The sequence below is a fragment of the Orycteropus afer genome, unplaced genomic scaffold (genome assembly GCF_000298275.1).
Source record: "Orycteropus afer afer isolate SDZICR_OR568_19922 unplaced genomic scaffold, OryAfe1.0 scaffold00253, whole genome shotgun sequence".
NCBI lineage: Eukaryota > Metazoa > Chordata > Mammalia > Tubulidentata > Orycteropodidae > Orycteropus > Orycteropus afer.
In genome coordinates, this window is record NW_006921840.1 from 3,534,436 (window position 1) to 3,558,610 (window position 24,175).

At 38.0% G+C, this 24,175-nt stretch overlaps 1 protein-coding gene across 1 annotated transcript in view; it reads right to left on the bottom strand.

Moving 5' to 3' along the window:
- Positions 1-24,175, bottom strand: part of CFAP54 (cilia and flagella associated protein 54) — a 602,528-nt gene that overhangs the window by 427,755 nt on the left and 150,598 nt on the right. Inside the window, 1 exon segment of the mRNA XM_042782173.1 lies at positions 1,262-1,438. Coding sequence (XP_042638107.1) covers positions 1,262-1,438 — 177 coding nt within the window.

Here is a 24,175-nt window from a genome sequence, read left to right on the forward strand (position 1 = left end):
AAGGAAGATTGGGCAATCTACTTCTGTAGTGATACTGCCTCGGAAACCCAAGGAGGGGTCACTATGAGTCGGATCTGACTCAATGGCAGTGAGTTTGGTTTTTGGTTATGACTTGCCATTCACTTTCTTATTGGTGTTTTGTGATAAGAAAATATTCTTAATGTTGATGAAGTCTGATATGTCCCATGTACTGGCTGAACCCTTGTTGCCAAAAATCTTCATTGTATCATCTTGAGAAAATAAATCTCCAGTTGTCTGAAGGGCAGATGAAAAGGCAAAATTTCTGCAACACAGCACTGAATATGATGTTTCCTGGGGCTTGGGGAGAGACAGTAGCTCCTTTTTACACCTCTGATCGTAGGACAGGTATTAATTATTTCTAATCACAAGATGTACAAAACCTGGTATTCTTTATAATTCTCTCTAGAAGAGTCCTATAATGGGCCTGGAATTTACTAAAATGGTTGTTGGCTATGATGTTGCAAAATGGAGACTGACAGCTTACTTTTTTCTGCATGTGAAAGATGAGGGAGAGGCTGTCTTACCTAGTGGAAAAGAATAGGGTATAAGCAGGAAATTGGATTTAGGGTGTGGCGGGGATTATCACATTTTGGAGGAAGGAAAGGGACTGGATGGGCATACTTAGAGCTGAAGAACTGGAGTGGAAATAGATATTTAAAGGCAATTTTATGACATTTTTCATTTGCTTATATATAATTCTTTTCCATCTCTGTAAATATGACACAGTTGAGCTAGATGTGCTTGTTACATATTTTAGAATGCATAGTTAAATAAAAATTGCCATTATACTGGAATAAAATTACTGAATAATACAATAATGTAACATGTAATATAGTAATAATATAATAAGTTATCCCAGTCTATAACTTCCCTCCATTGTTTTAAGCAGACTTGGCAACATATATGTTATATATTATCTCATTTAATTTTCACGTAATCCCACCTTACAAATGAAAACAAAATAATAAAACTCAGGAAGGGTATTTACTTTCTAGAATTTTAGACCTATATATCTGTCTCCAAAGCCTCTGCCCTTTCAACCATACCCAGATTATGCAAGTTCAAGAAGAACACCTGAAGAGAATACAAGAAGGAACTCTCTTTGATATACATCAAATGACATGTTGTTGATCCAACACTATGTGTTCACTGTTTATAATTAAGACAAAAATCTAATTCAGTCATAAAAACAATAAAAGTATCAACCATTGCACAAAGTAAAGATCATAATGGATCATACCTTGACATCTGAAATAAACGGAGCAGGTTTGAACGTCACCGAACAATGAGTTCGCGACAGCAGGATAGGTGGAGGAGGGATTCTGCTTTTCTTTCTTTTCAAGTTTTCCAAGTCTTTCTGATATAAATATAGAGCATTTTGTTCTGCTTCAGTCTTCTCAATTAAAGAATATGCTTCCTATAATGATGTGTGAAAACAGAAAACTACATTTCAAGAGCTTGAACTTCATTTGTATTTGCAGAATTGTGGTGATGTTAAACAATATTATCTTGCTTTTTGTTGTTGTTGAACCTCAGAATTTTACATATTTCAAGCATGGAATGATTTTGCCAAGAAAAAATTGGCAGCATGATCACAAATGGAATTACATTTATATGTTTAGTATATTTATCATTGTTGTTGTTGTTGTTGTTATGTGCCGTCGAGTCGGCCGACTCATTAGCATACATTAATATGAGATTTTCAGTTTTGAAAGCAAATTCTTGAAAAACTCATAACCAAATAATCTGAAAGTACACTGGTGAACAGTAAGCCCATATTTAATGTGCTTGAAGTATGACTCTCAAATAATGACACTGCTGTTATATGTAATTTATAAAATAAGTATTATTGAGAATCTCTTACTATTAGCAAGAAGAATTAAAATAGACAAAAGCACTTACTCTTTAGACCTGAATGAAAGTATTCACTTTTTTAAGGGTTATACACAAAGAGGTAATAAAACAAAAGCATAAAAATCTGGGCAGTCTAAACAATATTTCAAAAGCAAGATTTAATATATGAGCAATAATAACACATACAAATGGGTTGAACTCCCCTTTGAAATTAAGTTAAAAAGCAAAGACTCTCTACTTCAGCCCCAAAGCAAAAAGCCATGAAAATACTTTAAAAATAAATGACAGTGGAAAAAGAAGTATCTTTCAATAAACGGTGCTGGAACAAGTGGGTATCAGCATACAAAAGAATGACATCAGACCCCTACCTCACACCATATACAAATATTAATTCAAAATGTATCAGAAACAAGAGATCAATCATGGGAGAACAGAAGGGCTGTGTATGCACAGGGAGACAGCTCAGGGCACAGGAGTGCATGGGAGGAAAGGACACAGGGGAGAGGTAACTATGGGGAGGAAGTAGGAAGAGAGCTGTTGCATTGTGGGAAATTGCGATCAATGCATGAGACAAAGTGTATGTGAACTGCAATATGGAAAATGAGATTGCTCTGTAAATTTTCACCCAAATCACAATAAATTTTTTTTTTTAAAAAAAGAATCAGAAACATAAAACTCTTAGAAGAAAACACTGGAGATATTTTGCAACTTTGTGTTGGAAATGATTTCTTAGAGACAGTAACAAAAACACAAGTGACAAATGAAAAAATAAAATAAGACAAATTGGACTTCATCAAAATTAAAAATTTCGTGCTTCAAAGGACACCATCAAAAAGTGAAAAGACACACTGAATTAAACAAAATATTTGCAAATGCAGTATCTGATAAGAAACTTATATCCAGAACATATAAAAGAACTGTTACAATTCAATAAGAAAAAGACAAAAACTCAATTAAAAATTGACAAAGGATTTAAATAGACATTTCTCCAAAGAAGATACACAAATAGCCGATAAACTCATAAAAAGATGCACAGTATCTTTAGTTACTGGGAAAATAGAAATTAAAACCACAGTAAGCTATCACTTTACACTCAAAAAGATATTTCAAAATGAATCATAAATCTATCTTCAATCCTATAATCAAAAAGGCAGATAAGCATTGGTGAAGATGTGGACAAATTAGAATTCTTGTACCTTGCTAGTGTTACTGTAAAACAGCACAGCCATGTTGGAAAACAGTTTTGCAATTTAAAATGTTATGACCAAGCAATTCCACTCCTGGGTATATAACCAAGAGAAATGAAAGCATATGTCTATACAAAAATTTTTATAGCAGCATTATTTATAATACCTAAAAAGAAGAAATAACCCAAGTGTCTGTCCACTGATAAATAAACAAAATGTTGTATAGTACACAATGGAATATTATTTGGTAATAAAAAGGAATGAAGTATTGATACATGCTACAACATGGATAAACCTTGAATACATTATGCTAAGTGACAGAAGCCAAAAATAAAAGACCACATATCATATTATTCCATTTATATGGATAGGCAAATCAGAGAGACAGAAACCAGATTAGCAATTGCCAAGAACTGAGGAGGGGTGGGGAAAGGGAGAGTGCAAACAGGGTTTCTTCTTGGGATGATTAAAATGTTCTAAAATTAGATAGTGCTGCTGACTGTACAACTCTATAAGTATACTAAAAATCACTGCATTATTCACTTTTATTTTTCCGTTCAACAATTCATACACGTTTTATTCCATGACATTGGTTGCAATCCCCACAGCATAACAGCACTCTTCCCACTTCCTCCCTGTGATTCTCATTTCTATTCATCCTTCTTCCCTGTCCTTTCTGCCTTCTGAGCTTGGTGCTTGGGTAAATGCTGAGGTTTTGCTTTTGTATGGTTGACTGTTCTTAGGAATACGTTCCTCCCTGGTGTTATTGTTCACTTTATAGGCCTGACCATTATTTGGTTGAAAGTTGATCCCTAAGGAAGGAGATCAATTATACACTTCAAACTTATACGCTTTACTAAGGTGAATTTTATGGTATGTGAATTAAATCTTAAGAAAATTGTTGAATATAAAAAAAGAGGAAGGAAAGAACAAAGGATGGAACAAGGGGAGGAAGAAAGAAAAAGAGAGAGAATTGTTGCTGTTGTTAGGTGCCAACAAGTTGGTTCTGACTCACGGTGAGCCTGCACAACAGAAGAAAACATGGCTCAGTCCTGTGCCAACCTCACAATCATGTTTGAGTTCATTGTTGCAGACACTGTATCAGTCCATCTCATTGGGAGTGTTCCTCTTTGTCGCTGACCTTCTACTTTTACCAATGGCAGTGTCCTCCAGGGACTGATCCCTTTCAATAACATGTCCAAAGTCTCACCATCTTCATCTCCAAAAAGCATTTTGGCTGTACTATCTTGGAAGTTCCTCCAAGATAGACTTGTTTGTTATTCTGGTGGTGTTGTTGTTGTTAAGTGCTGTCGAGTCGTTTCCGACTCATAGCGACCCCATGCACAGCAGAACGAAACACTGCCCGATCCCGCACCAGCCCCACAATCCCTGCTATACTCGAGCCCATCATCGCAGCCACTGTATCAATCCATCTCGTTGAAGGCCTCCCCCTCTTTCGTCGACCCTCCACCCTACCAAGCATGACATCCTTCTCCAGGGAATGCTCCCTTCTTACAACATGACCAAAATAGGTGAGACGAAGTCTGGCCATTCTTGCTTCCAAGGAGCATTCTGGCTGCACTTCCTCCAGGACAGATCTGTTAGTTCTTTTAGCAGTCCATGGTACTTTCAGCATTCTTCGCCAGCACCACAACTCAAAAGCATCAACTCTTCTTCGGTCTTCCCTATTCATTGTCCAGCTCTCACATGCATACAAGGTGATTGGAAATATCATGGCTTGTGTCAGGCGCACCTTAGTCCTCAAGGAGATATCCTTGCTCCTCAGCACTTGAAACAGTTCCTTCGCTGTTGACTTTCCCAATGCTACACGACGTCTAATGTCCTGACTGCTGCTTCCGTTGGCATCGATTGTAGAACCAAGCAATGTGAATTCCTTGACAACCTCAATCTTCTCTCCATTGATTGTGATGCTGCTCATTGGTCCAGTTGTGAGGATTTTTGTTTTCTTTATGTTGAGATGTAATCCATACTGCAGACTGTATTCTTCAACCTTCATCACTAGGTGCCTTAAGTCATCCTCACTTTCAGCAAGCAAAGTTGTATCGTCTGCATATCTCAGGTTGTTAATGATTCTTCCTCCAATCCTGATACCACGTTTTTCTTCATATAGTCCAGCTTCTCGGATTATTTGCTCAGCATATAGATTGAATAAGTGTGGAGAAAGAATACAACCCTGACGCACTCCCTTCTTGATTTTAAACCATGTAGTGTCCCCTTGTTCTGTTCGAACGACAGCCTCCTGGTCAAGGTACAGATTCCTCATGAGTACAATCAAGTGCTCAGGGATTCCCATTCTTCTCAATGTTATCCATAATTTGTCATGATCCACACAATCAAATGCCTTTGCATAGTCAATAAAACACAAGTAAACATCTTTCTGGTATTCTTTGCCTTGAGCCAAGATCCATCTGACAACAGCTATGATATCCCTTGTTCCACGTCCTCTTCTGAATCCGGCTTGAACCTCTGGAAGTTCTCTGTCAATATACTGCTGCAAACGTTTCTGAATTATCTTCAGTAATATCTTACTTGCATGTGATATTAGTGATATTGTTCTATAATTTCTACATTCTGTGGGATCACCTTTCTTTGGAATGGGCACAAATATGGATCTCTTCCAGTCAGTTGGCCAGGTAGCTGTCCTCCAAATCTCTTGGCATAACTGAGTGAGCGCCTCCAATGGGGCATCTGTTTGTTGAAATATCTCAATCGGTATGCCATCAATTCCCGGAGCCTTGTTCTTCGCCAATTCTTTCATTGCAGCTTTGACTTCTTCCTTCATTACCATTGGTTCTAGATCATATGCCACTTCCTGAAATGGATGAAGATCGATCAGTTCTGGTAGTCTGTGCTATATTCAATATTCTTCACCAATGCCATAATTCAACTGCATCAATTGTTCTACAGTCTTCTTTATTCATTTTCCACCTTTCACATACGTATGAAGCTACTGGAAAGACAATGGCTTGGGACATCTTTTCTCTTAAACATTTTAAAGAGATCTTTTAAAGCAGATTTGCCCAATGCAATATGTCCTTTGACTTCTTGACTGCTATTTCCATGGGTGTTGATTTTGGACCCAAGTAAAATTAAATCCTTGACAACTTCTATCTCTTCTCCATTTATTGTGATATTGTTTATTGGACCAGTTGTAAGGATTTTTGTTTTCTTTATGTTAAAGTTTGTAGTCTTTCATCTTCATTAGCAAAAGCTTCAGGTCTTCTTCACTTTCAGCTAGCAGACTTGTGTCATCTGCATATCACAGGTTGTAATGAGTCTTCCTCCTATCCTGATGCCATGTTCTTCTTCATATAATACAGCTTCTTAGATTATATGCACAGCATACAGATTGAATAAGAATGATGAAAGGATACAACCCTGATACACAGCTTTCCTGATTTAAAACCATGCAGTGTGCCCTTGTGTTGTTCAAATGACTGCCTCTTGGGCTATCTATAGGTTCCTCATGAGCACAATTAAACATTCTAGAATTCCCATTCCTCCCAAAGTTACCCATAATTTGTTATGATCCACACAGTCAAGTGCTTTTGCATTGTCAGTAAAACATAGGTAAATATCTTTCTGGTATTCTTTGCTTTCAGCCAAGATCCATCTCACATCAGCAATGACATCCCTCATTTCATGTCCTCTTCTAAATTTGGCTTGAATTTCTGTCAGTTCCCTGTTGATGTACTTCTACAATCATTTTTTAATTATCTTCAGCAGAATTTTACTTGTGTGTGATATTAAAGATGTTGCTTAATAATTTCTATATTGTTAGATATGTCTGTATTCTGTTAGATCAACCTTACTTTGGGCTGGGCCCAAATATGGATCTCCTCCAGTTGGTTAGCCAGGCAGCTGTCTCCCAAATTTCTTAGTACAGATGAGGGAGTACCTCCCGTGCTGCATCCGTTTGTTGAAACATCTCAGTGAGTATTCTATCAATTCCTGGAGCCTGTTTTTTGGCAATTCCTTCATGCAGCAATTCTTCCTTCAACACCATTGGTTCTTAATCATATACTGCCTCCTGAAGTGGTTGAACATTGACCATTCTTTTTGGTACAGTGATTCTATGTATTCCTTCCACCTTCTATTGATGCTTCCAGCATCACTCGATATTTTGCCCACAGAATTCTTCAATACTGCATGCAACTCAAGGCTTGAATTTTTTCTTTAGTTCCTTAAGTTTGAGAAATGTTGACCGTGTTCTTCTCTTTTTATTTTTTAATTCCAGGTCTTTGCATATTTCATTATAGTACTTTACTTTGTCTTCTGGAACTGCCCTTTGAAATCTTCTTCACATCTTTTATTTCATCATGTCTTCCATTCACTTTAGCTACTCCCCATTCAAGAGCAAGTTTCAGAGTCTCTGCTGACATTCATTTTGGTCTTTTCTTTTTTTCCTCTCTTTTTTAATGACCTTTTGCTTTCTTCATGTATGATATCCTTGATGTCATCCCACAACTCATCTGGTCTTCAGTCACTGGTGTTCAATACATCAAATCTACACTTTAGATGGTCTCTCAATTCAAGTAGGATATACTCAAGGTCACATTTTGGCTCTTGTGGACTTGTTTTAATTTTTTCAGCATCAATTTAAACTTGCATGTCAGCAATTGATGGTCTGTTCCACAATCAGCCCTTGGCCTTGTTCTGACTGATTATATTGAGCATCTCCACTGTCTCTTTCCACAGATGTAGTCAGTTTTATTCCTGTGTATTTCATCTGGTGAGGTCCATAGGTATAGTCACTATTTATGTTGTTGACGAAAGATATTTGCAGTGATAAGTCATTGATCTTGCTAAGTTCTATCATGTGACCTCTGGCATCATTTCTATCACCAAGGTCTTATTTTCCAACTACTGATGCTTCTTTCTTTCTAACTTTTGTATTCCAGTCACCAGTAATTATGCATCTTGATTGCATGTTTGGTCAATTTCAGATTGCAGATGTTGGTAAACACCTTCAATTTCTTCATTTTGGCTTTAGTGGTTGCTATGTAAATTTGAATAATAGTCGTACTAACTGGTCTTCTTCATAGGCATATGGATATTATCTTATCATTGCCAGCATCGTACTTCAGGCTAGATCTTGAAATGTTCTTTTTAACAATGAATGTGATGCCACTACTTTTCAATCTAATTCCAGGTACTGTAGACCATATGACTGTCTGATTTAAAATGGCCAATACCAGTCCATTTCAGCTCACAAATTCCTAGGATATCGATCTTTATGCATTCCATGTCTGACAACTTCCAGTTTTCCTAGATTCATACTCTGTACATTCCAAGTTTCAATTATTAATGGACGTCTGCATTTTGAATCATGTCACATCAGCAAATGAAGGTCTCAAAAATTTTTATTCCATCTACATCACTAAGGTAAACTCTACTTTAAGCAGGAAGCTCTTCCCATTCTTTCTTGAATGCCTACCAATCTGAGAGGCTCATCTTCTGGCATTATATCAGATAGTGTTTTACTACTATTCATAAGGTTTTCAGTGGCTAATATTTTCCAAAGTGTACTACCTCTTCCTTCTTCTCAGTCTGTCTTAGTCTGGAAGCTCCACTGAAAGTTGTACACCTGGGTAACCCTGCTGGTATTTGAAATACCTGTGGAATAGCTTAGCATCATAGCAACATGCAAGCCACCACAGTACAGCAAACTGACAGGTAGTAATGGGCATGCATATAATGATATTGAAAATACCATGGCTTGCATCAGTCACACCTTAGACCCCAAAGAGCCATTTTTGATTTTTAACACTTTAAAGAGGTCTTTTGCAGCATAATTGCCCAATAAAATATGTAATTTGACTTCTTCACTGCTGCTTCCATGAGCATTGATTTTGGATCCAAGTAAATGAAATTCTTAATAACTTCAATATTTTCTCTGTTTATCTTGATGTTGCTTTTTGGCCCAGTCATATGGATTTTTGTTGGGAGAGAGAATAGATGATTAGAAAAAAAAAAATCATAAAAGACAAAAAATTACCCAAATAAAATAAAATAAATCAGAGTTCATGGTATTAGACATAGATTAGACAATAACAGTTATAATTAAAAGGTATTAAATAGAATAAAGAAATAACATTATATTGACAGTGGATTAAATTCACAAATATCATTTTCATAAACCTTTATGAGGTAATATTGCATCAAAAAATGAAGCAAACAATTAAAATTTCAGGATAAATGCACAGAAACACAATTGGGGTAGGATACTTTAAATCACCTCTTTTCAGTTTGAACAATTCAAGTGATCAAAAATAAACAAAGATATGGAAGATATTAATAAGTAAAAAAAAAAAAACTCACTGCCGCAGAGTCTATTTTGACTCACAGTGACCCCTCCTTGGATTTCTGAGGTGGTATCTCTGTGGAAGTAGATTGCCCAGTCTTCCTTCTGAGGAGTATCTGATGGGTTTGAACTGCCAGCCTTCTGGTTAGCAGTCAAATGCCCTAAGCACTATACCACCAGAGCTCCTATTAATAAGTAAGGCTATTTAAAAAATATGCATAAAATGATACATATCATTATGGTTAAAGATATATATAATGGAGAATATACTATATACTAGGCATCTCCAGTATCCATGAAATATAATATTAAGGCACAAATAAAATCAAAATTAATGCTAACTAATATTTCTTTAACAGCTACCATAGGGGAGCTCTGGTAGTAAAGTGCCTAAGGCACTTGACTGCTAACCAGAAGGCTGGCGATTCAAACCCCCCAGCCACTCCTTGGAAGGAAGGCTGGGCAATCTACTTCCATAGTGATACTACCTTGAAAACACAAGGAGGGGTCACTATGAGTCAGGTTCAACTTGACAGTACAAAACAACAACAAACAACATATGCCAAGCTATGAGTTGGAATTGACTAAAGAATTTTTTTTAATATACCAAGCACTATGCTAATATATATATCATCTCATTAATCTACATTGTCACTATATTGAAACTGTTATTATCTTTTGTTCTACGAATTAGGAAGAAGAGCCTCAAGTAGTCAACCAGGATTTAGGCCCAAACAATCTGACTCTGCAATTAATTCTTTCAACAAAAAGTCTAATACTTTCAGTAATTATAACAATCATATTCTCTGTTATACTCAACACTATATTTAATGCAACAAAATTAGAAATGAAAAATAAAAAGCGAAATTAAAATTTCCAACAACTCTCTAAGTAAATCTTATGTCAAAACAAATCAAAACTGTAATTACAGGCTATATAGAAAACAACCATGATCCAAAAATGTTAACTTGAAACTACAGCTGTATTTGAGAGCTCTGGTGGCATAGTGCCTAAGGCATTTTGACTGCTAACCAGAAGGTTGGTGGTTCAAACCCACCAGCCACTCCTTGGAAAGAAGACTGGGCAATCTACTTCCGTAAAGATTTACTGCTTCAGAAACCCAAGGAAGGGTTGCGATGAATCAGAAACAACTCCACAGCAGTAAGTTTGGTTTTTTGAGTTATAATTGTATTCAGATGTAAATTCATAGCCTTAAATACTTTAATTATTAAACAAGAAATTAAGAAAAAGAGTTCTGGCAAGATGGTGGAATAGGCAGACAAGCTACACAGACCCTCTACAACAAAGCAATGACAAACCAATTGAAACCAATACAGAAGACCATCCTGGGACCCTGAGCTTTGAAGGGAAGGATAAAGAAGTGGATTAAATACCAATTTGTAGAAGAACCTGAATGAAACAGTAAGTGAGGAGACAGAGAAGTGTACTGCCAGCTGTCCTGGGAGCACAGCCATTTAAAACCATAGATGAAATGAAAGATTTCTGAGGAAAATACAAATTCATCAAATTGACTCAAGAAGCAGAAAATTTGAATGTATGGATAATGATGGAAGAAACTGAAAAAGCTATCCATATCCCATAAAAGTATCAGGCTTAAATTATTTAATAAAAAAAATATCTCACATCTCAAAAAAATAGATCATTTCTATGCCATTTTTAAAAAATCCCACTACAGAGAAAAGATAGATACTTCCTGAATAATTTTAAAAAGCTATTATAACTTTGATAACAAAACCTGAAAAATGAACGCCTTACAAATACAAATGTAAACATCCTAAATAAAATGCATGGAATCTAGCAATATATTAAAAGAAAAATGCATCATAATTGTCTTTATCTCAGGAAAGCAGGATAATTTAATATGGAGGAGTCTATAATTTAATATCTATATAAATCAAATGATAAAAAAAATATATGACTATATGCTTGATGGCCAAAAAGATACTTGAACATTTTTAACATTCATTACTGATTTAAAAGAACTCAATAAACTAGAGAAGCTCTTTATTTAGCATGAGATAAAAACATTAGTTTTAAACCAACAGTCAGAATCAGCTAATGTTGAAGCACTAAAAGAATTGTCAATAAAATCCAGAAGAAGACAGAATACCCACTATTCCATTTGGAAGTTCTAGTCAATTTAACAAATACAAGAAAAGAATCCTGGAAGTAGGAAAACAAAATGTCTGTCTAGCAAATTTCAAACCCATTTCAGCTTCATATGATAACCTGTGCTGTTTTCCCCTTACAGCAGACACGTGGAATTTGAAGTTTCCAATTGGAAATCTGGGCCTCAAGTTCAAAAGAGAAGATAACTGGAGACAGGATTTGGGAGTCATCTGCATAAAAGGAGTATTTAAAGCTGAGTAAGTAAACTCACTTCCTGCAGGAGTGTACGTTATAAAACTATAGTGTCATAATCATTTTCCTAAAATAATGAAGCTTGGCCTAAATTGAGTTACAATTAACTTCTCATTTTATTTTTTATTGGAAATGGTTGACATTAAGGTCTAAGATCATTAGTCATGATTAAAATATATCTCTAATGATAAATGATTTTTTAATTCCATTTGTTCTGTGCCAAGAGAATTTAGAAATCTTTTCTGCATTTGCAGGTGAAGAACCTAAGCCATCTGCATGGGACAACTGTTCCTTCTAGTGGAAAGGGATGTTTCATATGGCTCCCATGTTTCTAGAGCCTAAGTAAGAAAGTCTTGAAGGGTTTTGACTCAAAAGCTAATTTATATAGAATAAGCAGGGAAAGAGCAAAAGCCTGAAATGATTTGCAGAATTCTTAGATCCCTTACTCTTTGGCTAGGAAAAGTGTGTATAATTGCTAATTTACAGTATTTCTATTGGAGAATAAGAAAAGCCCACCTCCTTGTGTCCAACAAGGAAAGTTAGAATTTTATCAGTCTCCTCATTGTTAATCATCTACGGGGTTAACTGAAAGATGTTCCCCTTTTGAAGCAGTTATCAAGTCATGCCCACAAAGTTTAGCCATAGATGACCCTCTTCTTGTATGCTCCTAAAATGAGAGGGAGTAGGATGGAGAATTGGGCATATTTCACCTGTTTGGGAAAGAAATCTAACTAGCAGAGGGCTAAGAAACCTATGCATATCTGACTATAAATAAAACTTGAGAAGAAAGAAAAGAGACTTTATTGAAAAAAAATGGATTAATATTTGTTTCTTAGGATTCTAATGTTATTTCTCCTCTTTTACAAAGAAAACAAAAAAAGGAATTAATTATAACCCAGTACAGAAAAGAGAATCACTTTTTTTTTTCTTCATTGTGCTTTGGGTGCAAATTTACAAAGCAAATTTTTTTACATTCAACAGTTCATGCACTTTTGATTTCACAGCCCTGATTACCATCCCCAGCCATAAAAAACTCCCCTCCCCTCCCCTCCCTGTGACTACCCCCTCCCTGTGCCCTTCTTATCTATGCACTCCTGTCTGTCCAGCTTTCCTTCTATGTGAATGCTGCCCCTCTGGTGTCTCATGGCTGATTGCTCTAAGGGGTGCATCTCCTTAGAGTAGGTGGGTTGCTCTGCATGTAGGACTTTATACTGTTGGGCTGAGAGCCAATCCATGGGAGTGAGCCCATTTCTAGGCCCAAAGGGTAACCTGTAAAAAGAATCACTCTTGATCTTCAGCCAACAAAACCTCTAAACATTAACCTAGCCAAAATGTTAGAAATTATTTTAAATTCCCTTATATTAATGTAGGTTATGTTTGTTTGTACCACTGTCAGAAAACATCTTCATCAGCATGTGTTTTCTAAATGGTATGCTGGGCTTCACTGACATAATGTTTGCTTTCACAAAGAAACAAAAACAAAACATCATTTGGATAGGAGATGTTCCTCAAGCGGAAGCAAATGCTTCAAAAATTCCAGCCAAATTTAACACTGACTTTCAGAGAGTATAAGAATCTAACATTTTCAAAGTACATTTTAAAATGGAATTGAGAATAGGAGCTGGACTATATCAGTAATTGCTTAACAGAAAGGAGGGTCCCCTTAAATCTGTTACCGGGTTAGGTGCCACCGAGTGGACTCCGACTAACAGCAATCCTACGTACAATATAGGGTCAAAAGCATGTATCAAAATCTCTATGGGAGCTTATTGTTGGAGGCATTGGTGCTGTTCACAGGTGTTCTGGTTCTCCTTCCAAGCACCTGGTACTTTATCATCTTTTTGGAGTTGGGTGTGGTGGTCATTCGACTTGCACCAACAGATGAAATAGAAGCAGATATTCGCTACTTCTGGACAGACTGTAAGACCCAATGCTCACTTCACATGGCCACTTTGTCATTCTGCCATGGTGACCAGCAACAGAAGGTGCTTGTTCAGCCTGGGTCTCAGAGTGAGGACTATGTGGAGCAGGGAAGCCAACTGACTCAGAAGAAACACATCTATGGGGATGTGAATGTTACTACAGAATAACATAGCCCATCCTGACTATACAGTAGGGTAGCTTTTTTAAAGCTGTTCTAAAGATAATGGCCTTCTCCTTTAACAGGCAGGGAAGGCAAGTTTCCTACATAGATAATCAATGAACTCAAAAATGTCAAAAGTCCTTTGTAATTAAAAAATTCTATGATTTCTTCTTAAGCCATTAACTCAAAGCATTCCTTTATTTAGCATCTAGGAGCTCTGATGGCGTAGTGCCTAAGGCATTTGACTGCTAGCCATAAGGTCGGCAGTTCAAACCCACCAGCCGCTCTGTGGAAGGAAAATGGGCCAATCTACTTCCGTAAAGATTTACTGCCTCAGAAACCCAATGAGGGTCACTATGAGTCAGCATCAACTTGATGGCAGTGAGTTTGGTTTTTGGTTTTATGTATTTCATTCTCACGTCAATACTGAACACAGAAAGATCAACATTATTCTTCCTCTTATAATAATGCTAACTACGGCATTTTCCACATACATCTCATTTGATCCTCACAACAATCATGTGAGAAAGGTATTATCAGATATAGAAAGCTTAATATCCTAGTATAAGTTTAAGTAAATAGTACTGAAATCATGAAGTACAAAAGTATTGAAGTAAAAGTTAAGTAGATGCCCTGGTGGTACAGCGGTTAGCACTCAGCTGCTACCAGAAAGGTTGGTAGTTCAAACTCATCAGCTGCTCTGCAGGAGAAAGATGTGGCAGTCTGCTTCCATGAAGATTACAGCCTTGAAACCCCTATGGGGAAGTTCTACCCTATCTTACAAGGTTGCTGTGAGTCAGGATTGACTCTACAGCAACGGGTTTGGTTTTGATTTTGGTAAAGATTAAGTAACTTTCTCAAGAGGTTAACGTAACTTTTATGAACTTAATAGGCAGTACAGTGGAAGTTGTAACTCAAGTTCTCAGAGACCATGTCCTATATTTTTCCTCTTACTATATTCAATTACATGTATAACTAAATATTCTTATTATATAACAATCCAGATGCCATTAATAAAATGGAGTAGATTATTCTTCATTTTCTATTCCTTTATGGATAAAGGCCATCATCACTCATCGTTAGGTGCCATTGAGTCAATTTCAACTATAGCAATCCAAGTGACAGAATGTTTCTCCTGAGGAACCACTGGGTGGGTCTGAACCACCAACCTTCCGTTTAGCAGTGCAGCACTTCATCATTATGCCACTAGGACTCCTTACAGAAAGAGGTATATGCTGCAAAAAGATGATCCTAAAAAGAACTTTAGGAAATGAATCCTATGTTCTCATTGTCTTCAATTTATAAAATTATGATACTTACAACAGATAAAACTTACAAACTCATTCTTCTGAGGTAAAGGCTGGTAAAAAGATAAAGTGAGAGTAGATAACTGAAAACTGAGGTGGTAAGAAATAAATAAATGTAGATGTTAACACTCTATTGGTCTTACACTCTTTGCATACACTACTGGGATGAAGGTTTGCCATTAAATGCAGTACTTTAATGTTACCTACCCTTTGAAATTAAACTTACATAGATGTCTTATCTTAAGTAAAGCTAGGTAAGCTCATTGAACCCAAATTGTTTGCTATTACTGTGGGTGAACTGATATTCATGGAGGCGTTTTCTGGAAGGAGAAGAAGAAACTTTGTATATGTGTATGGGAATAGAGAGGAAAGCCACATAGTCAGTGTTCTGTGTAACTGCTGAATCATTGAATGAATAAATCGGTCAGACAATCAAGAGCATAGGATGGTGCCTACCATTCTCTATCATCGCCACTTTTTTTTTCATTCAAACTGAGAAAAATAATATGAAAAAAAGAAGGAAAAAAAAAAGGGATCAGGGACAGATGTTGAAGGAGCTGTGTCATAGAAGACAATGAGGGAGTCTAGCCATAATCAACACCCATGGGACACCACCCAGCACAGAGCTGAGCAGAAGCTCATTCACCTTTGCACCTCTACCACAGCAACAGAGCAATTGGGTCCCCTGAGAGGGCAGATGTGCCGAGCAGGGCAGGGTTCTCTTGAAGGGTAACAACAGAGGAAAACCTTGATGAGGAAGAGGCCAGAGCTGGAAAAAAGTTAAGTAGACTCTCCAGATAACTGGAGGAAAACTTTGAGGTAAGAAATTCCTTCTTGAATGGAAAGGAGATAAAAGCTATTATATTTTGAGCATTAAATGTTAATGTACCTTCATTTGCATCTCAAGTTGTGGAGACCAAGATATTTTGAATTATATAAAAACAAGTAAAAATCAGCCTAAGAAAAAATTATGCAACACATAGTAAGAGGACCAATGCCTTGAAAACTTCCATCTTCTGAATTATCTTTAAACCAAACCCACTGCCACTGAGTTCATTCTGACTCAAAGTGACTCTTTAGGACAGAGTAGAACTGTTCCATAGGGTTTCCAAGGCTGTAAATCTTTACGAGAACAGATTGCCTCATCTTTCTCCCACCTGGTAGGTTTGAGCTAATCTTTTTGGTTAACAGCTAAATGCTTTAACTACTACACCACTCCGGCTCCTTTGCATTCTGTCATATCTACCAGCATCTTCACTGCCTTTTAATCCCACATCTCAATTAACTAGCCTACCACACTGGGCTCTCCACATTTACTTCCAAAATTTTCCTTGTAGTTTCTGCTCCAGTGAACCAGTTGGACACATTTCTCTGGTTTGACTCTAGCATTCTCTCTCTGAAGATCCACAAACCCAGCTAAGAGTTCAAACTCCTCTTGCTTTCTTGTCATTAAGTGCTGTTGAGTCGGACCCAACTCATAGGGTTTCCGAGGCAGTATCACTAAGGAAGTAGATTGCCCCATCTTCCTTCCAAGGAGTGGCTGATGGGTTTGAACCGCCAGCCTTCTGGTTAGCAGTCAAGTGCCTTAGGCACTATGCTACCAGAGCTCCTAGCATACTGAAATTTCTCAAACTTCGCTGTTGATTAGTATCATCTATGGAGTTTACCTAAAAATTAAGATGGTCCATCCTTACCTCAAACCTAATGAGAAAACCCAGGGGTGGGGCTTGAACATGTGAATTATTATAAAAGTCCAAAGATAATTCTGAAGTATGAAAAGGACTGAGAATTCTCTTGATTTCAATGAATACAACAGTTTCTAACCCTTTCTGTCTCTAGTATCTTGAAAAAGAAGCCCTCGTGGCACAGTGGTTAAGCATTTAGCTTCTAACCGAAAGGTTGGTGGTTCAAACTCACTAGCTGCTCTGCAGGAGCTCTGGTAGTGTAGTGCCTAAGGCACTTGACTGCTAACTAGAAGGCTGGCAGTTCAAACCCACCAGCCACTCCTCAGAAGGAAGGTTGGCCAATCTACTTCTGTAGTAATACCACCTCGGAAACCCAACGAGAGGTCGCTATGAGTCAGGTCCAACTCAACGGCACACAACGACAACAACAACAGCTTCTCCACAGGAGAAAGATGTGGTGGTCTGCTTCTGTAAAGATTTACAGCCTTGGAAACTCTATGGGGCAATTCTACTATGAGTCAGAATCAACTTAACACCAATGGGAGTTTCTTCAATCTGCAGTCTTCCAGTCCTTCAATAGATCCTCCAATACTTGCTGGATAAAGTGCAAACTCCTCCATAGCCCTCTTCATTCTGATCACAACTATATTCTCCAGCCTCACCTCCCTCTACTCTGTCTCTTTGTCATACCTACTTCCCTATCCAACCTAACATCCTCAATAATGCTCTATTCTTTTATGCCTCTAAGTCTTTGCCCATGTAATTCTTTCTTCCTTTTATAACTTGTTTCTTTCTTAAACCAGAAATTGTAAGCAGTATTATTTCTAATTCCCAGACCATACTTCTACATAATAATAAACAGCCAGTACCAGGGGTTGAAGAGGAAGGAAAGGTAAATCACTGACTAGACGCCAGACACATACTAACTTGGGTGAAAGGAAAGGCAATATTTTTGAAGGGAGAATGGCCAGACTTCGTCTCACCTACTTTGATCATGTTGTCATAAGCGACCATTCCCTGGAGAAGGATATCATGCTCGGTAAAATGGAGGGTCATCAAAAAAGGGGAAGACCCTCAAGAATATGGATTCACACAGTGGCTGCAACAATAGGCTCAAGTATAACAAAGACTGTGAGCTTGGCACACAACCAGGAAGTGTTTTGTTCTGCAGTACATATGGTTGCTATGAGTCAGAGTCGACTCGACAGCACCTAACATCAACAACTAACTTTGAAAGAAGAAATAAGTCTGTGGTAGTTAAGTTGTCTGTCAATTTAGCTGGATGTAGTATTCTTCCTGACAAGACTGGTAATCAACTCCAAGGTGGAATCTACTGGAGCAGTTAAGTAGTTGCCTTATAGATGTGGTCTGCTTCCAGTATATAAGAAGAAGCATTGAGAGAGGTCTCTGGAGTTTCTTGCCACATCTGGACCTTGCATTTGGCCAAGTCTTCATCTCAGTGGCCACCATGTTGTCTGCTGATCTTGAGATTATCTCTGGACTTAAACGAGTGGCCTGCCATGTTGTTGGACAATCTTGGGACTATGGCATTGTGCTTGTCAGCCTTGGGTTTGTCAGCCTCAGCAGCCAGCAGCTGCCTGAGTTAAGAGAAGCCTCCAGCTTCAGGTGGGCCAGGAGCAAGAGGTAGAGCTGAAGCCGAAGGTCAAGGGGCTTTCATCCATCCCCTAGAGCTGGCACTTTGAACTCAGACTTCTAGCCACCTAAACTGTAAGAGAATGTGGTAGTTAAAGTTATGTGTCAACTTGGCTGGGCCTGGCTTTGAGTGGCTGGGCAGCTAGATGCAGTAATTCCCGATGATGAGACTGGTAACCAACTGCATTGTGAAATCTACTGTGAGCAGCTGAGTAGCTGCCTTAGTGATGTGGTCTACTCCCAGTAAATAAGGAGAAGATTTGAGAATGGTCTGGAGTTTTGGGGACACTTGAACCCTGCATGTAGCCAAGTCATTATTTAGCAGCCTGTCATGCTGTCTGCTGATCTTGGGACTCTTAATGGACTTGAATCAATGGCCTGCCGTGTGGTTTGGTAATATCAGGACTGTGCCTTTTTACTTGTTGACCTTGGGCTTGCTTGCCGGCTTAACAGCCAGCAGCTGCCTGAGTGAAGAAAGCCTCCACCTCCAGTGGGCCAGGAGCAAGAGGCAGAGGTGAAGCCCAGGGTTGGGGGCTTTCCCCCACCCCCTAGAGCCTGGCAGTCTGAACCCAGAATTATCGCTTCCAAAATTGTAAGAGAACAAACTCTTGTTTGCTCAAGTCACCCATTTGTGGTATTTCCTGTTACAGCAGCATGAAGTAACCAAAACAGAGAATAAACTTCTGCTTGTTATACCCATACATCTGTTGTATGTCTGTTATAGCAGCACTAGAGAATCAAAACAGAGTGTAATTTAGGTAACAAAAGGAAAGCTTCAATCAAGGAACCTCAGTGGAAAGGGATGCCTCACCAGTTCATGAGGGAAATACATTTTTTCCATGGTCTTGCAATGTACCACAAAACAATAATGCTGAAGGCCAAAGTACTACTGCCTGAATCTAAATTTCTCTGCCTACAGTTTCACATAGAGAAACAGAGACATGACTCTTTTCAGAAGTTACACAATGTTTATAAGGACAGGTTGATGCTAAACATATTAGACAATGGTTTAACATCCACAATGCACCAAAAATCTAATGGAAAGATGCAATATAATCTTGGAGGGCATGATTAAGACATACATAAAAACTATCACAAAACCTGAATGATAAAGTACCATATTTACTAATCTAGTAGACCTTACTGAGTTCTATTCTAGATGCTCAAAATTTTAATATACATTTCAGGAGATAAAAAGTAGATTAAGTCATATTAAAGAATTCTGGGAAAGAACATTGTTGAGAATAAAATATACCTATAGAAAATAAAGAGCTCTGGTAGCATAGTGCCTAAAGCACTTGACTGCTAACCAGAAGGCTGGCAGTTCAAACCCACCAGCCACTCCTTGGAAGGAAGGTTGGGCAATCTACTTCCATAGCGAAACTGCCTCGGTAACCCAAGAAGGGTCGCTATGAGCTGGATCTGACTCGAAGGCACATAACAACAACATAGAAAATAAATCAAGAGAAAACATGGAAAGAAATGTATAGTCTGATGGAGAAAAATACACCTAAAGCACACACAAGAAAAAGAGTTCTTATATGATAAAACAGAATGTTCCAGAGTGCTTCACATGGAGGATAGAGTAATAATAATAATGGTTGGGCAATCCTACTTCCATAGTGATAACTGCCTCAGAAACCCAAGGAGGGGTCGCTAGGAGTCGGGGCCGACTCTATGGCAAATAACAACAACAACAACAGTGTTTATTGAATACTTAGTCTGTACCAAACAAATCTTGGATCTTCCCAAGAATGCTCATTTTACAGATGAGAAAAATTAAGTCTTCTCAAACATATCAACTTGATTTAGGTGATATAGCTACTAAGTAGCAGAATCAGAACTCTAACCCAAGACCCTTATACTCCTAACCATTACAGTCTTCTTCTCTTAACATAAGTAGTTGCATGGAGAGACAACTTACATGAAACTTCTTATCCAATACCCTTAAAGTGATGGAAAAAAAAAGAAAAAAACCTAAAATGTAAATATGCTAAAATGTCAGTAGTTTAAAGCATAGGGGTCAAAAATTGATCTGCTACATGGGAAAGGGACAGAATCAAAAAGGATTTGTTCCTTATGCAGAAGAGTTCATCACAGATCAATTGAAAAAAAAAGCTGAAAAGGTCTCCAAAAAATTAGTTCACATATATTCTTAAAAAAAAAAAAAAAAGCAAATATAATTGATTTTAATATAATTGATTGAATATAATATAATTCAGAAACGTTTGCAGCAGTATATTGACAGAGAACTTCCAGAGGTTCAAGCCGGATTCAGAAGAGGACGTGGAACAAGGGATATCATAGCTGTTGTCAGATGGATCTTGGCTCAAGGCAAAGAATACCAGAAAGATGTCTACTTGTGTTTTATTGACTATGCAAAGGCATTTGATTGTGTGGATCATGACAAATTACACATAACATTGAGAAGAATGGGAATTCCCAAGCACTTGATTGTACTCATGAGGAATCTGTACCTTGACCAGGAGGCTGTCGTTCACACAGAACAAGGGGACACTACATGGTTTAAAATCAAGGAGGGAGTGCGTCAGGGTTGTATCCTTTCTCCACACTTATTCCATCTATATGCTGAGCAAATAATCCGAGAAGCTGGACTATATGAAGAAAAACGTGGTATCAGGATTGGAGGAAGAATCATTAACAACCTGAGATATGCAGACGATACAACTTTGCTTGCTGAAAGTGAGGATGACTTAAGGCACCTACTGATGAAGGTTGAAGAATACAGTCTGCAGTATGGATTACGTCTCAATATAAAGAAAACAAAAATCCTCACAACTGGACCAATGAGCAGCATCACAATAAATGGAGAGAAGATTGAGGTTGTCAAAGAATTCACGTTGCTTGGTTCTACAACCGATGCCAATGGAAGCAGCAGTCAGGACATTAGACAACGTGTAGCATTGGGAAAGTCAACAGCGAAGGAACTGTTTCAAGTGCTGAGGAGCAAGGATATCTCCTTGAGGACTAAGGTGTGCCTGACACAAGCCATGATATTTCCAATCGCCTCGTATGCATGTGAGAGCTGGACAATGAATAAGGAAGACCGAAGAAGAGTAGATGCTTTTGAGTTGTGGTGCTGGCGAAGAATGCTGAAAGTACCATGGACTGCTAAAAGAACTAACAGATCTGTCCTGGAGGAAGTGCAGCCAGAATGCTCCTTAGAAGCAAGGATGGCCAGACTTCGTCTCACCTACTTTGGTCATGTTGTAAGAAGGGAGCATTCCCTGGAAAAGGATGTCATGCTTGGTAGGGTGGAGGGTTGACGAAAGAGGGGGAAGCCTTCAACGAGATGGATTGACACAGTGGCTGCTATGATGGGCTCCAGTATAGCAGGGATTGTGGGGCTCGTGCGGGATCGGGCAGTGTATCGTTCTGCTGTGCATGGGGTCGCTATGAGTCGGAAACGACTCGATGGCACTTAACAACAACAACAACAACATAATTGATTTGACTAAAATGCCACAAAAGGAAAAACAATTAAATCCACTTACTGCTAACATAATAGAGTGATATTTAGGGGATATTAAGAAGTAAATTCAGGAAATACTACAGCCATGAGTTATTACAACTTGTAGAAACGCTGGGCTTCTTCATTAATTTTGTTTCTAAAACAAGACCAAATAATTAGTTTCTGTGTAGATTATAAAAAATAATCTGCTAACCCTTAATGCTCCTTTGCTTAGAGTTGAAGTGCTTTTACGGGAAACTGCTAAAATCATCTCAACGACTGATTTGTTTAGGTTCCAAATTAGGAGAAAACAAGATGTATCTGTTGGGGTTCTTTGCAACAGAAGCAACAGGAAAACCAGGCTTGGATGAAAGCAGCTCCAGAGTGGGAGGAAGATCTAAGAGCACAGCAGTGGTTGGAGGAGCTACAGATCGGACTGTGATGGTCCGATCAGACACAGGCACCGGAAGGAATGACGGCCAACTGCTTTTAGTCTTTGACTCCCTCTGCTCAAGACCCACATTCTAAGGAGCAGCAACCACTTGATCTAGTTGCATCATTTGGACTTACCTTGGCTAGGAAAGATCCTTGGGAAGTCCCTCCTGATTATATCTAATGGGGAAGAAGAAATTTCTCAAAAGATGAGGTTTGGAAGGGGAAATGGATGTTTGCAATAAACAGAATGCGCTCTTGCCCTTATAATTCTGAGCATTTGGATTGAGGTGTGTCCCTGCTTCTTTTCAATGAGAAAGCCTAATTTCAAAGATGGTGCAAGGTCAGCCAGTACACTCTTAAGTGGACTAAGAGCAATGATTACAAGCTTTGATGACTTATATTTGATCAGAAGTAGATTAGGGACATTTCATATAGGTTCTAGGTGCAATCTATTAAAGTAAACCTGTGGCATATGTGTAAAAAGCCACTATGGACTTCCTGAGGTCAAATGACCAAGACAGAAAATATGGAAAAAAATAAATCTTCATAATTAAAAAAAAAAAAAACTAAAAAAAGTTGCCTCCTTTGGAAAGCTAATGGGTTATTATAAAAGGTTGGTCCTTCATTTGGGGTGACAAGTTGGTACACCTTTAATTGTTTGCTAATAAAACAGACACCTGATGTGAAGTTATTCAGATCCACAGTCAGAAAACTTTGAAAAACTGAAACAGGATATAAATTATTTAAGAGTACTGAAAAATCCAGGTTCTTCAAACAATTTTGTGGTATCAGGTGACACATCACTTACTGATTTGGGAATAACTTTATTACAAGAGCACGATAATATAAAACATTCTGTAATGCACCGCAATAGAAAATGATTGTCAAGGGAAAGAAATCCATTTGTCTTCTTCAGGAAAGAAAAGTTTGGCAATTACTTGAGCCATAACATCGTTGTTTAGTAGAGTACCCTGAGGACTGATCATTAAGCACTGTCACTTGAATAAAGAACTACTACAGAGTAGCAGAGGTGGCGACAGAAGCTTTCAGGGCCTCTAGATAAATATTCGACATGTTCATGGTTGGTAAAATTACTTGTGGAGGACCCTTCATATAAAGTATAGCCTCTATATGCATCTCATGAGTCTATCCTGATAGGACACTATACTCATAATTTTTCTTAAGTTAAAATAGTTTCAATTAAGAAATAGAAGGGAAGAAAACCACAAAGAGAAGAACATTGGAAAATTTAGACTAGTTAAAATAGTCTGAAGAAATAGAAGGAAAAGATGCACAAGAACACTGGAAAATTTAGACTTTAGACTTCCAGGTCTCCAGTATGTTCCCTGCTCTCAGTGGCAGGAAGACAGAGACATAAGAGGGGAGTAAACAGACTACAGCAGTATAAAGGCAAGATAGAGTCACAATGTAACAAAGGGAAAAAACCTCAGAGGACTTAATCTCTCAAGAGTCTGAGAGGTCACAGGATTAGTTTTGAGAGCAGCAGTTCTGAAAGAAAGATAAGGTATACCTGCAACAGAAATAGGGCTAGTTCCAACATTCTCCAAGCAAGAGAGAGTAGCAACAGCCATAGAAACATCTGCTGATAAAATGGATCTGAACACATCCCTTAGGCTTCAAAAAAAGGTCTGACACCACTTGGTCTTGTCAGCAGAGACTAGTCATCATCATCAACAGTCTCCCTTATTCGAATGCTGTGAATTCAAATTTCATGAGGCTCTTCTCTAATACTGCCAGGACAAACTGCCCC